We start from the raw sequence: 13,057 nt of genomic DNA on the forward strand, positions 1-13,057 counted from the left end.
ACTTTCAATTAACAGCTTATGAACCATATAAACATGACCTAAAATGTTTCATAACATTATCACTGCATTTAGAAGGAAAATCAATGTCTCACAAAGCAATAAATTTAAGGATTAAAAAAAAAATGCTACTGAAAAAAAAGGTGATACAGAAAGGAATTCACTAACCTCATCAGATATTTGCTGTGCAAGACGTATTGCTACATTTCTTAGCATGCATTCTGAAGTTGGATTAGGAATGTTTTGTAGGGCATTTTGTAGCACCACTGCCTGGTCATGCGTAGCCTGGTTTATCTGGAAGAAAGTATTTCTTATACTTATTTTTACTTGGAAAAAAGAAAGCAAGAAGATATGAAAGTATCAAGTTACTTGGAAAGGTTTGGTAGAAGCAGGTAAGATCTTGGAAGGAAAACTGCTTACAGAAACTGCAAACACCAAGAAAAAGAAACCCCCTCATTTTCAAACAGATACCATCACATCTGAAGACGCTGTATGCTACAGTGCACGATCATAGAGTACAAGTAGTTAAGAGGCACTTGCTCAAAACTACTTATGTTTGAGGGTTTGTTTATTGATCAGACTGTTTCAAGTTAACAGAACATTCAGAATTAAAATGCCTCCTTCCCTTTCTATTGATGTAGGAAAGAACAGGTTTGCTACAACAATGGCTTTCCATCTGGATTAGCTAATAGTGTCCAGACAGAACACGGCTGCAGTGTTCAATATACTTAAATACATTTTATCCATTTGAGTTACAGCACTATTAAAAGAATTCTGTTCCAGATTACACCTCCTGTTCTTTATCATACTTTCACAACAGAAACAGCAGCAAGACAAGTTTTTATCTTTTCTGTATTGGTTTTGATTTCCTTGAAAAAGAATGAATCTGTTAACTTCCAACAGATGGAGCTAACCAGAACAGGTATTTCTTTTTCAGACTTAGGGGAATGTATTTCTCTGCTTCAGAGATGGAACTTAGTAAATATTCTGGAATAACGTGCTCTGAAGTGGGGCCCTCTGTGTATTCTTGAGTATAGGTTGACAGCTCAAGCAACTATTCAGGACAGAACTTCACAAAAGAAAAAAAAAAAATAGCTGGAATACTTGGAAACAAAATGCCCAAGAAGGACAGCAGCAAATTTTAAATTTTGGGCACTAAGCTGTACACCTACTGTAAGAGTGCAGAATTAAAATCCTGACCCATAACGTATTTTTCCAGATGTAGAAAAACTAACCAGTCATATTAAACACGCACAAAATCTACTACTATAGACATGCAAGATCACAGTTCAGAACACCTGTGTTATGCTTTCCCCTTCCAATTCTGAGAAATCTTAGGGTAGGACACCTTTCAATTATCAACACTTAACTTTGCAATGTACCTAGCTGTTCTCTGCAGTAATTTTCTACAAGCAATGGACAGAATTAGGAATCTAGCAAGCCAAGGACTTATTTTTGTGTAGAAAAAGGGCTGGCATGACTCAATGCCAGTTCTGTTGTTTTATGCTTTAATCATAAATAGAAGATACAAGAAATTCAGAGGTACATCCTTCAGACTAAACAGCTCAAAAGAATCAGAATTTGCATTTATGGATTAAGATGTACTTGAAAATGGAAAGTTACCTGTATTGACAACCATGCAAACCACTGAAAATCATATATAGAGCAGGTGGCTCTCACACCTAACTTTTCTACAGTCAGAAAGAAACAGGGTTTGTTTGATATCAGACAACATTATCTGAAAGTACCATGAGTTCTTGACATGCAACTCACTCAAAGAGATTGTCAGAGTAGACAGACATTGCTGCAGACGATATAAAAAACAGAGTACATTGCTATTTGCATCAAGGGAGATATATATTACCGGTGAAATTGTACTTGTGCCTTCCACAACTGGCTGACAAGCTTCTGCCACAGCTCGAACATGGCCATATCCAATTGCCGTTAACAATAATTTGGCTATTTTTAGAGCGTTAAGGTAGGCACCCCTTCGAGTTTCCATGTCTGCATTTGGCAGGAAGTTATTTCTAGTCAGCATGCTCAATACAAGAGGCAAACCACCACTTTTTAGGAAGTTGTATTGGAAGTCACTGGCATCTTCTCCCAGAGGTGCACTGGCAGGCATTAGCAAGGCATAAACTACCTGTAGAACAAAATACAGAGTTAATTAACAGAAAAGCACTAGCTTGAGTACAGATGATTGAACATGAGACTATGCTGGAATACTACTTAAGCAATGCTTTGACAGCATTGACCATACACCAGTTTATTCCAGTAAATTGTTAAGTATTTTCAACTGTTAATTTCAAACCAGAATTTGATCTTAGGTTTCCACAGTGTTACAGAAAGGACTGCCAGAGAGAGAGTTGAAGATTTTTAAACAACAGGTGAAGAATCACAAACCTCTGTTAGATACAGCACTTGTGAGGCAGAAGGACCAAAGAATAGAGAATCAAGGGATGGACTAAGGCTGCTTTCCCCAAGTTTTGCATGATCTAAACAAATAGCTCTTAGTTTCTCAACCGTAGTGTTATCTGCAATAAAAACACAACTTATGAACATTTTACAACACAACTACTCCAGAACAAGCCAGTAGTATTTACAACTGTAAATCTTAAAAAAATCTAAGTGTATCAGAAAAGTTGCAAAAAATTTAACTGGCAGACTATGAAGTGTTCTGCAATGATTATTTCTGTCAGGACAAAAGTGATCCTATTAAAGTAGTGCTACAAAACCACTTCAAAAATACAACGCTTCTCCCCATTTTCACTGCACTGTGGCACCGAACCCCAGTACCAACTGCAATCTATGCAACTTTATATGATGGACTATTTGGGAAATACATACAAGCCTAATTAGGATAACACTCACTAATTACAGTATCAGTAAATTACCAGAAGGTAGAAAATACTCCCCTAACTTAATTTTTAACTAACAGGTGAGAAATTACTATACAGGGTATTACAATATAAAACAGGATAATATGAAGTTTTACCTGGTGGCATGAGCTTCATAAGAACACGTGCTCCATCTCTAAGAGGTGGCATATTTAGGCTACTGCCCAAGTCTGCAACTTGCCAAAGAAAAGAGATGTATCGAGGATGCAGTGACATGATCTTAAAATAAGCAAATAAAAACCATAAAAAATCATTAAAGACAAAGTATAGGGAAAAATGCTTTTAAACCGCTTAAAAGTTTAAAATGCTTTTAATGCTTTTTTCATTTCAGAATCTAAGTATATGCTTACCACTCCAGGCAAACAGCTTTCAACTTCCGGATTTGGACCATCGCTGTAGTGATTGCCATGGTTGCCCGGAGAACCAGTTGAAGAATCAGAAGAACTGTCTGGACTTGAGGGCATATTAGAATTTATCTGTGTAAGCTTAGCCGTAATTAGCTGAAAAACACAATCACAGTTTTAATACTATGCAAAAATGAAAATTCTTTACTAAATAAGCATCTGATACAATGTTAACGGCATAATAAAAGGAAGAGAAATGAACTATTTCACAAGAATAAGTGATCCCATGCATGGTATTTTTCAAGCATTTAGAAAAGGGAAGCGACATGTGAACTGACATAAATAATCAGCCTGCAACACTTACCGTTTTATCTTTGAGATTCAACTGCCCAATTAATTTTCTATCATCTGCAGGGTCCACCAGCTCACCACCAATGAATAGTTCTACTTTTGTGTGCGCGCTATTGGCTTTAATACGATTGAGAATACAACGCCGTACTTGGCCAATTGTGTCGTTTGTATGAGACCAAATATCCAAGTCTTCTACCTGTCGGCCTTGGTTGGGAAAACGAACTACCAGTGTGATATGTTTACCACGGAAAGCTCTGAAAATAAACAAATGAGATTAAAGTTATTTTTGCCCTCATTAAATAAATTATTTTTCCTGCTGTACTTTGTGTTGCAGATATTTCAACATCAAATATTTATGTATGGTGGTATACTCCAGCACGAGATTATTTTGTGAAGGCACCAGCAATTATGTGAACATTAAGATAAACAGAAACTTTTAGTAAGCCACACTCTGCACAAATGCATTAAACATACGGTCAACTTTACACTCAGGTTAGGAACACTGACAGAATCTTAAAAAGTCTCTTATGAAGTTTTAGATCCTTTCTCTTGCTTGGAATTTCCTGATCAAAATGTGCAAATAAAGCTCAGACTGGCAACTATGTTGTGCTCTTTTAGCAAAACAACTCAGTTTTAAATACACCAAGATCAGAAAAAGCTATCAGGTCACCAAGTCTTCATGTCTTCTGTCAAAAGCTGTTAGAAGTTTTATATTAGAATTCAAATTCTAAAAATCAAAATGCTTCTAAAAAATTCAAAGACATCAAAAACAGAAGAAACATTTTCAGACCAGTAGTGATCACACACACAATGGCAGAAAACTCATTCGGGAAGATGTGCCCAGATAAGCCCAAACTAACCCCATCCAACAAAAGAAGGCAAAAATTCCTCATAAAAGCTCCATGCTAACCAGACGTGTGAAAAAGTTAGTTGAATCAAATAAGCAGCCCATATAAAAAAGACGCACCTGCAATCAACAAAGAGAATTTACTTAGGACTAATCAATCAATATATACAATAAAAATGCTGTAGGAGCACTGCAAATTACTGACACATCATGAAGAAACATCAAGCTCTTCAATTTTCATGACAAAAAGGGCATTTAAAATAAAGGGACAACAAACCCCCCCACACGTCTAAAAATATGTTAGCTGCATCATAAATCCATTGCATCTCAGTGTATTCCTTATGTATTTTTGAGACTTTCTTCCAGTGTTAGTAGATGCTGTCTGTGGGAACATTTAAGGTTTTCTGTTCTGCATTCCTCTCTCAGGAAATAAAGTATTTTGTCTGTGAAAGTATCTAAAAAACATTGGATTTAAGTGCTTCCTTTTTCTTTGTACCAAAGACAGAGCTAAAGAAGGAACAGCTGGGAATTAAGCTAAGTTTTTACTCAAGGACAAGTATAAGAATAGTGAAGGTATATAGAAAACAAATATACTTCAAAGTGCTGTTCTCCCCTGTTTTATGAGGAACTTACATAGAATATTTAACTTAGGGATAATCCTAAAATTAAGCAAGCAAACGAAGATTAGCATCTCTGTAAACACCTCTGGAATATGAAGATATACATTAAAAACATGGCTTTTGTATGACAGGACTACAAAAAACAAAGGAAGTTTGCCCATGCTACTTAAGGAATGGTATCTGCTTTTAAATAATTATCTGAAAAAAAGAAACACATCCAAAATAATCTAGCCACAAGGTATGCTGTGCTACCTATTGAACAAAACACCAGAAACAAGCTTATTCTCAGGTCTACTAGCCCTTTCATATCTGCCTGTATTTGCCTGATGGTTCAAAAAAAAATTTCTTTTCTTTACTACAGATCAGAGTTTTAGCAGAGAAGATGGAATTTTGAAACTCTAAAAATACATTCCCTGAATAGAAATCCTTTAGAATGTAAAAATCACAAAGATATTAGTAATATTTTAGTTAACAGAAATCAAAATCACAGTAGTGCATTTTCACACATACCTTGACATAGGTAGAATAGTTCTCTCTTCGTGGTAATCACTGTCACATTCATTTATGTACTCTCTTAGAACAGTCAGCACTCTCACCATTCGTATTGCTTCTTGTCTTGCACAGTTGATACTGTCTTTATCTCCATCCAACACACATAATGTATCATAGGAGGCTTTTAGACGATCAAAACAGGACTGAATGAAGTCTTCATGAATCACTACCTAATTACATTAAGAAAATCGATGCAATTGCAAATAATATTAAAAGCCATCTTTTCAGAAGGATAATCCAATGGTAGAAGTAAAAAAACCCAAAACAAATCCAGGCAAGTTACTCCATAAAGCTGTTTTATTCTACTTTAGAATAAACTCCCATTGATAAATAGCCCTAATTTAGTGTGCTCATCAAAAATCTTGCATGTTATCAGTAGCTGTAACTGTACAGTGTAAACTTGCACTTCAAGAGAAAAAGTGAAAGTTTGCACAGAGAATAGTAAATTGGACTTTCTCTTATTCATTTCCTCAGACTATGTTAAAGAATCTCTAGCTGACTATCTAGTACCGGTTAACCTACTTTACGCTAAGAGTGAATACAGAACATTTATGGACCAGAACAACTATCCCTGCAACAGCCCCCCGATCACACAACCCAGTTCTAGATACACTCTTTTCCTGCATAAACTCAGAAATTGATTTTGAGCTAGATTCAGTATAGTGGCAGCTGCAGCAAATCTCTTCCTTCTGCCTGATATCCGACATCTCCTTGCTCCTGACCTAGACTGACATATAACCTATAGTATCACCGTAAAGAGTCTGCAGTGTCTCCAGGTAGTAGTCTGCAATAGAAACGTAACAGTAATAGCTATGGCAGTAAACCACAGTCCAGTAGCCACTTTTCTTAGAGGCAGTTCAGGAGCAGAGGCGTTACCAGCACACTGAAACAAAGTACTTGTGTGCATGTTAAGTAAATCCAACACTTCCTGGAAGTGAGAGATCTAACCATGTGCAGATGGACAGATCTATGTGTGCTTAGTAAGCCCAGACCTACAGCAAAAAAGAAGCATACAGCCCATCTGCCACTACAGTAAGATATATCTTGAATGGCTTTAAATGCACCACCTAGAGCAGCTGTGCTGTATGTAGCAGACTGGCAGCTCTGAAGAGTATAAAAGTGTTTTCAAGGACAAGTATGAAAACCAGAGTTTTAAGAAATACAACTATCAAGCTACCAACTGGACACTGTGTGGAGCACAATATTCCCCCCAAAATTTGTGAAAACCCAGCAGTTCACTTCCTCTGACCTCAGAAACTCATTATCTGTTCTCTCTGTCCACTGAAATGCAGCTTCCAGCAAATATTAACGTAGGGAGAAAATATCTAATTTGCTAGAGCTCAGCTCGACCATTATATGGAAACTGTGACCCTTTGGTAAAGGACATGACATAAAAAAAAAGATTAGATTAGCTTGTGACAACACTCAACAGACCCATCCAGTGAATGTACTAGCACAAATAAGTACCACAACTGGAAGTTCAACAAAAGGCTTACCTAAGTATATGATATGAACGGTTTTCTGAGTAGAAAGAGATCAATTTGATATAAAAAAAATTACCAGAGTTCAGGCTAAGTATCAGAAAAAAACCTCAATTCTCCATCTGACCAGAACCTGATGGCTGGACTCAGGAGTACACTCTCCAAAACATGAAAGCTATTCTCTGTTTTCAAACCTTTCAATACAAAAATATCACCAAATTGAATTTTATCACTGTTTTTCTATCATATTATATTCCAGTTTTCTTGTTGCTTGTTTGGTTTTTTACCTGATTAACTTGTAACCTTGGGCCAAGATTAGTATAGATCTCTTTTAGAAGATCTATTGCTCTGTTTGCGATGTCGTCATTTCCCTGAATCACAACCTAACATAATAAAAAAAAAGCATTAGAACATCTTAAAACTTTCTGGTAAAAACAAAATGACTAGGTAAGTACCTTGACACAACAGTATGTCATGTCTGTTTTATGAGGTGAAAATGACTAAAATGTTTAGTTACAAAATACAAGTAACACAACTTAACACTACAGAGTCAAAATTAAGAAGTAACTAACTTAAAGGAGTTCATAGCTAGCAGAAAAAGCTGATGCTTTATAAACAGAATGAAAGTAGTGTTTATATATTCATCCTCACAGTACACTTCCATTTTCACTAGTTTCAGAGACTAAGACAACTATTTTTTCAGATGCTTGAAAAATATACATCACCAAAGATTTAAAACCAGAATTTTGAAGTATTTCAAATGGCTGTGAGTGAGTGGAAGGGGGACAGGCAAATGAGTTCTGTTTCCAACCTGACCATCTGTATTTTAATTACTAGTCACCAGGTCTTAAAGCAGCCCTTACAGACAATCCCTGCAGGTTACTGAGCTGAAGCTTTATGAGCTCTGTCATGCTGCCAAACAGCAGGGGTAGATCCAAGTAAGTTGATTCCCACAACTAAAACATGTGGGCACTTTGAACACAAACACTGTGTGAAAACTTATTTGTATAAAAACTGTTATCTATTTTGGTTTTAACTAATATCTCCATGAGTAAAATACCTAGCCCTTCAACAAGCCACAACCAAAGCTACTGAAGACTGCTGCTTTATATATGGCACGTTTTACAAAACACAGCCACAATAATCCTGCCACAGTGTGCTACTGTGAGTTCTAACGCAGCTCCTGAACACCAGAAATACTCTGAAAAAATTAAGTATCTAATTTGATACTGATGGTTTTCACCATTAGATTTGGCAAGCTTCAGAAAGCTACAATCTTTCTATTGAAAAGCTATAACCACGTCTAGAAAAAGGTTGTGGATATAAGAGAAAGAATCAGAGCAGTGATGACTTGGTCTAATCTAGAATCACTCCAGTTTACCATGCTAGAATTAATGATATGAACTAGCTTATGAAGTGCACAAAACGAAGTGTAGTTCTAATGTGTGCATGTGAGAGAGAGAAACCTACAGACAATCACCTGGAACAATCCTTTCTTCTTCAACAGTATCGGCAAATTTTAATCTCATATGCATACACAAATACACTCGGTATTTCAAATAACTTTCCATTAAACATCAGTCTGCAAAGTAACCAACTTGCATACTTGCTGGGAAGACAGTAGAGTCAATATCCATGCATTTAGTTTGAAAAAGTAGCTTTCTGTAATTTCAGTCTATAATTAATAAACTACACATTCCTAAAAATATGAAAAGAGACTGAGAGAGACTTAGCAGTTAACCTTTTAGATGTTTCCTCCAATTAACTTACCCTCCAAAGGTAGTCTAATCCTATTAATTCCAGATCATCCATCATATAGGCTCGTCTCTTTGCTACTAGCTTTCCTTCTCGACAGTTCACAGCTTTGAAGAAACGTTCAAAACATTTCATTCCATTTTCTGTTAATAGGGAAGGATCCAGCTGAAGCACATTATTTTCAAAGAAGTCCTTATTAATGTCAGGGTCTAAGTCTGGTTCATCCCCCATTAGTTTGGAATACCATTTAAAACAGGCTTCGCGATCACAAAGATAAACCGCATTTTCAGCTAAACACTTCCATATTTGCTTCGCCTGAGGGGCACAGAGCCACAGCTGACCATCCTTCAATAAAAATCTTGAGCAAAACAAAGAGACAATTAACAGCACCGTCTAATAGACATTTAGAGTTACAATTCAGTAAAAGTACAGGCAAAAAGGTGAATATGTATATTATACATGCATGTATCATAAGTATGATCCTGAAAACTTTATTTACATCATCAATCCACGCATAATTAGCCCCATGATTTCTTAGTAAATTTGAATGGATTATAGTACAAACAAGAAAGGAATCAAATTTAGCAAAAAATGTTTTAAACAAAAATACCAAGTACTGTTTACATATTGTATACAAACAAATGCACATATCAGTGTAAACTATTTAGTTTAAAAGCCAGGTTGCAACGTAAGAGATTAAGTTACTTCTTCAATCATTCATTATATTTTAGCACTCACTTTAGCAAAAACACAAAATAAGGTATCAATTCTTGGGGATAGTGCCAGAAGCAGAAGGCAATGAGCTGGAAATTTTTCCTTTTACTTAAGTAAGTTTTACATTTGTGTTAAATTATTATTAAAGAACTATTATGAACTTCAATTCGTTAACACTTAGTTAACACTAAGAACGTTTCAGGAAGAACAAGCAATAATCAAAGTTCTTTAGAACCATTTTTCTCATTCAAATTCTTTAGTTTGTAAAAGAAATCAGGGACTAAGTTATGGCATTGCTTTTCAGAAATTGCTACCTACATATTCTACATTTGACAGCCATGGGAATTCATTAATTCCTTTACATTAACAACTAGCAAACTTAAAGGAAGTTACAATTTTTAACATTCAGGAGTGATAAATTAAGTTTGCTATCCATAAGCTATTGTATAATTTCATTAAACAGTTGTTTAACACTTCCATTTGATTCATAAAAATTGTTGGCAAAATTTTAAAAAGAAAAAAAAAAAGTCAGTTAGAAAACAAGTAAAAAATACTTTAGAACTCGACGGTTTGACAGATCATGTATTTTTACTTGTCTAAAGAAGGTTACAACCAAGCAAGAAAAAGCTGAGTGGCAGAGCCTAAAAAAATATAAACATACTGCAGCTCTGTGATGAGCAGAGATCCTTTGTTCTCTTATTTTACTCAAACAGCAGCTGGTCAAAAGTCATCCACGTAATTTTTTTATTCTAACCTCCTTGTAAGGCTCAGTCACTGAAAACCTAACATCAGCGTCTAATACAAATATATGTCAGTTTAAGATCATGGATTTAACTCTTGTGTGGTGCAACAAATAAGGACACATGGGCATATCCCTACATGGAATATTTTTAATTTTCAGCTAAGTTACCCCACTATGTATGTAACTGTATCCACACGCACATTGTATTCAAGTCAGTAGGGTTCTGCACACAGACAGAAAAAGCCTATACAAATCTTAGTGCAGAATCAGAGCCTTGGATTGCAAAGATCCCAATAAACTTTATTTGAATATTCCAATACTAGCATATAAGCCCTCTGGAAAAAAAATATCCCCAAAACAAAAACATTCCGTGTATTTTTACATTTAAGTTTCGAAAGAAGTTAACACAGCAACTTAAAACTAGAGAAAAGAGATACTGAGAGGTTTTTTTTCTCTTTGAAGCATCATTTAAAGAATTCTTACAGAAATCAAACAAATGATCAACTTAAAACTAACCGTAAGAAGTTAAGTCGCTCCTGTACTTCCTGCACATGACTGTATCTGCTTCCTGGTCTTACAGTTTGAGGATCATATTCACCATGTTCTGCAAATGTAACAAGTTTTATTAGACAATACATTCAGAAAACACACGCTGACCCTAAAAGACAGGATGTGTTTGAAGAGCTGTTAGTCTGAACATAATTAAAACCACTCAAAGAACAATACATTTTCAGTAAGGTCTATAAAAATAATTTTCAGCATCCTGCTACCAGTTAATATTTTATCCTAAATTAAAATGGGTACAGGCAAAGATTACTGAGGTCTATAATCAAATCAACAAACACTTATGCGCAGATAGATGTGCTCATGATTCAGTATAATGTAAGTATTACAAAAGAATTAGGAATCTGCATTCTACTTATTCAAATATATTTCTTCCTTATTTCAAGTAGTCAGTTTGAAGTCAGAAGTCAGTTAAAATAAAAGTATACTAAGCGGCTAATTCAGATTATCCAGTGTTTTTTCTAAGGATGCTTTAGTTTCATTAAAGAGCATCTATTCCAAAATTTCGGTTTTTCATTTTTAAGGTCTTTCCCCTCCAGAGAAAAATCCTGACGCCAGTTCTTTAACACCTTTATAAGTAGCTATGTACATGACATCACTTGAAGGAGGAAAGTATACGTCAACTTTATTTACTGCAAATTTACAAGTGCAAAAACCAAATGCCTGTAATACCAACAAGCTTGAACAGAAGTTGTTGAGTAATTTGAAAGTAACTTGGTTTTGGTGTGGTTTTGGGTTTTTTTGTTTGTTTTTAAAGAGATACAGTCTATATCTGTACTTGCACTACCTTGATCTGTACTAGTAATATTTCATCATGACACACGTTAATTATGACAGCTCCATTATGAAACAATTAATGCTGTATTTCTTATTCGCAAAGGTATACAGATTGCATTTAACTAAAATGACCCAGCTGTGGGAGACTGTATCATGATAACATCCAGACTCATGCTAAAATTTATCTTCAGAACTGAAAATCAGTATCCTGTTATATCAAGGAAGGAAAAAAACCAACAGCCCCAAACAAGTCTAACAGGTGAAGTGCATCATCGGTTTTTCAAAATTAGGAGAAAAATAATTGTCGTAAATACTGCTCTCTATATGCAAGTGCTAAAGATACATTAGCTTAAAAATTAAGTAAAAGGCAAAACAGAAGACTAGTAGTATATCTGCAAAACTGGAGGCATTATGTTCACCAGAAAACCTTCAAAAATTTAAATTATAATCCTAATGAAGTGAGCATAAATGGACAATTATCAAAAAAAGAAATGTCAAGAAGTAATAGTAGCACAAAAAAATTATTTAAGTATTAGAAGTAGAAAACCTGAAAAATATGCTGTGGGTTTAGCAGAACTATTACGGTAGATAAGCATATTTCAGAGAAATTAAAACTAATTACTTCAAGTGCTGGGTGTTTTGGGTGATTTTTTGGTTTGATTTTGTTTGGGAGGGAGATGGTGGTACATGTTTGTTTTAACTATGGGGGCTATCTGAACTTTTTTTTTTTCTCTGAATAGACATTAATTCACTGACACAAGTGTCAATAGTGGCAATGATAGAAGAATTCAAGTATTAAAGGCCAGCTGGTTGCTCAAAGGCAGTATGTATGTACTTAAGTATTCTGAAAAACTCTGAACTACAAAAAATCCAGTCCCCCTAAATATTCTCCATCTCAGCTTCTTTCTACATTGCCTGATTTGTTTTCTACATTGTGCATTCCACAGCAAGTCTAAGTGTGATCTCCTTAAAAATTCTTCCTACATACAGGAGCAGAAGAATGAACCAGGAAGTGGTTGAAAATGTAAGTATAATTAGTGATAAACACACACAGAAGATCGTATGGCACAATTTCTACACATAATTACATTTCATTAACACTTTGTATATTTTTATCACTTCAGAAAAACAGAAGATAAAGAAGAACTGGCTAGCAGTCTTTTCAAATTTTCAAAAGGTCTTTGATAGATGGTCAAAAAGAAACTGTGACCTCCTCCTTCAGGATTACACAATGCAATAACAGTTGTCTCATCTCATGGAGGACTTTGCAGAGTTGGAGGAAAATACGAGTTCAGTAGAAGAGAAAGTCATAGATCATGGAAAAAATTCTCAAATATAGATCAGGCTTTTCTTTAACCTTAAAAAGACAATCATATATAAGGGAGTATGACAGAAAAGAATATGCATTAGCAAATA

General features: G+C 35.2%; 1 protein-coding gene across 5 annotated transcripts in view; it reads right to left on the minus strand.

The window, feature by feature from the left end:
- The window catches only part of USP9X (ubiquitin specific peptidase 9 X-linked), a 77,720-nt gene that overhangs the window by 34,197 nt on the left and 30,466 nt on the right, over positions 1–13,057 (minus strand). For 4 of the 5 annotated variants that reach the window (XM_009646346.2, XM_035901763.1, XM_035901751.1 and 1 more), the window contains 10 exons: positions 10,817–10,904; positions 8,860–9,202; positions 7,377–7,472; positions 5,567–5,778; positions 3,603–3,843; positions 3,245–3,394; positions 2,993–3,113; positions 2,401–2,531; positions 1,862–2,140; positions 166–291 (listed from right to left, as the gene is read on the minus strand). In XM_009646346.2, coding sequence (XP_009644641.1) covers positions 166–291; positions 1,862–2,140; positions 2,401–2,531; positions 2,993–3,113; positions 3,245–3,394; positions 3,603–3,843; positions 5,567–5,778; positions 7,377–7,472; positions 8,860–9,202; positions 10,817–10,904 — 1,787 coding nt within the window. The remainder of the gene's footprint in view (positions 1–165; positions 292–1,861; positions 2,141–2,400; positions 2,532–2,992; positions 3,114–3,244; positions 3,395–3,602; positions 3,844–5,566; positions 5,779–7,376; positions 7,473–8,859; positions 9,203–10,816; positions 10,905–13,057) is intronic. The other variant, XM_035901768.1, reaches the window with a different exon arrangement.

The sequence above is a fragment of the Egretta garzetta genome, unplaced genomic scaffold (genome assembly GCF_000687185.1).
Source record: "Egretta garzetta isolate BGI_Z169 unplaced genomic scaffold, ASM68718v1 scaffold70, whole genome shotgun sequence".
NCBI lineage: Eukaryota > Metazoa > Chordata > Aves > Pelecaniformes > Ardeidae > Egretta > Egretta garzetta.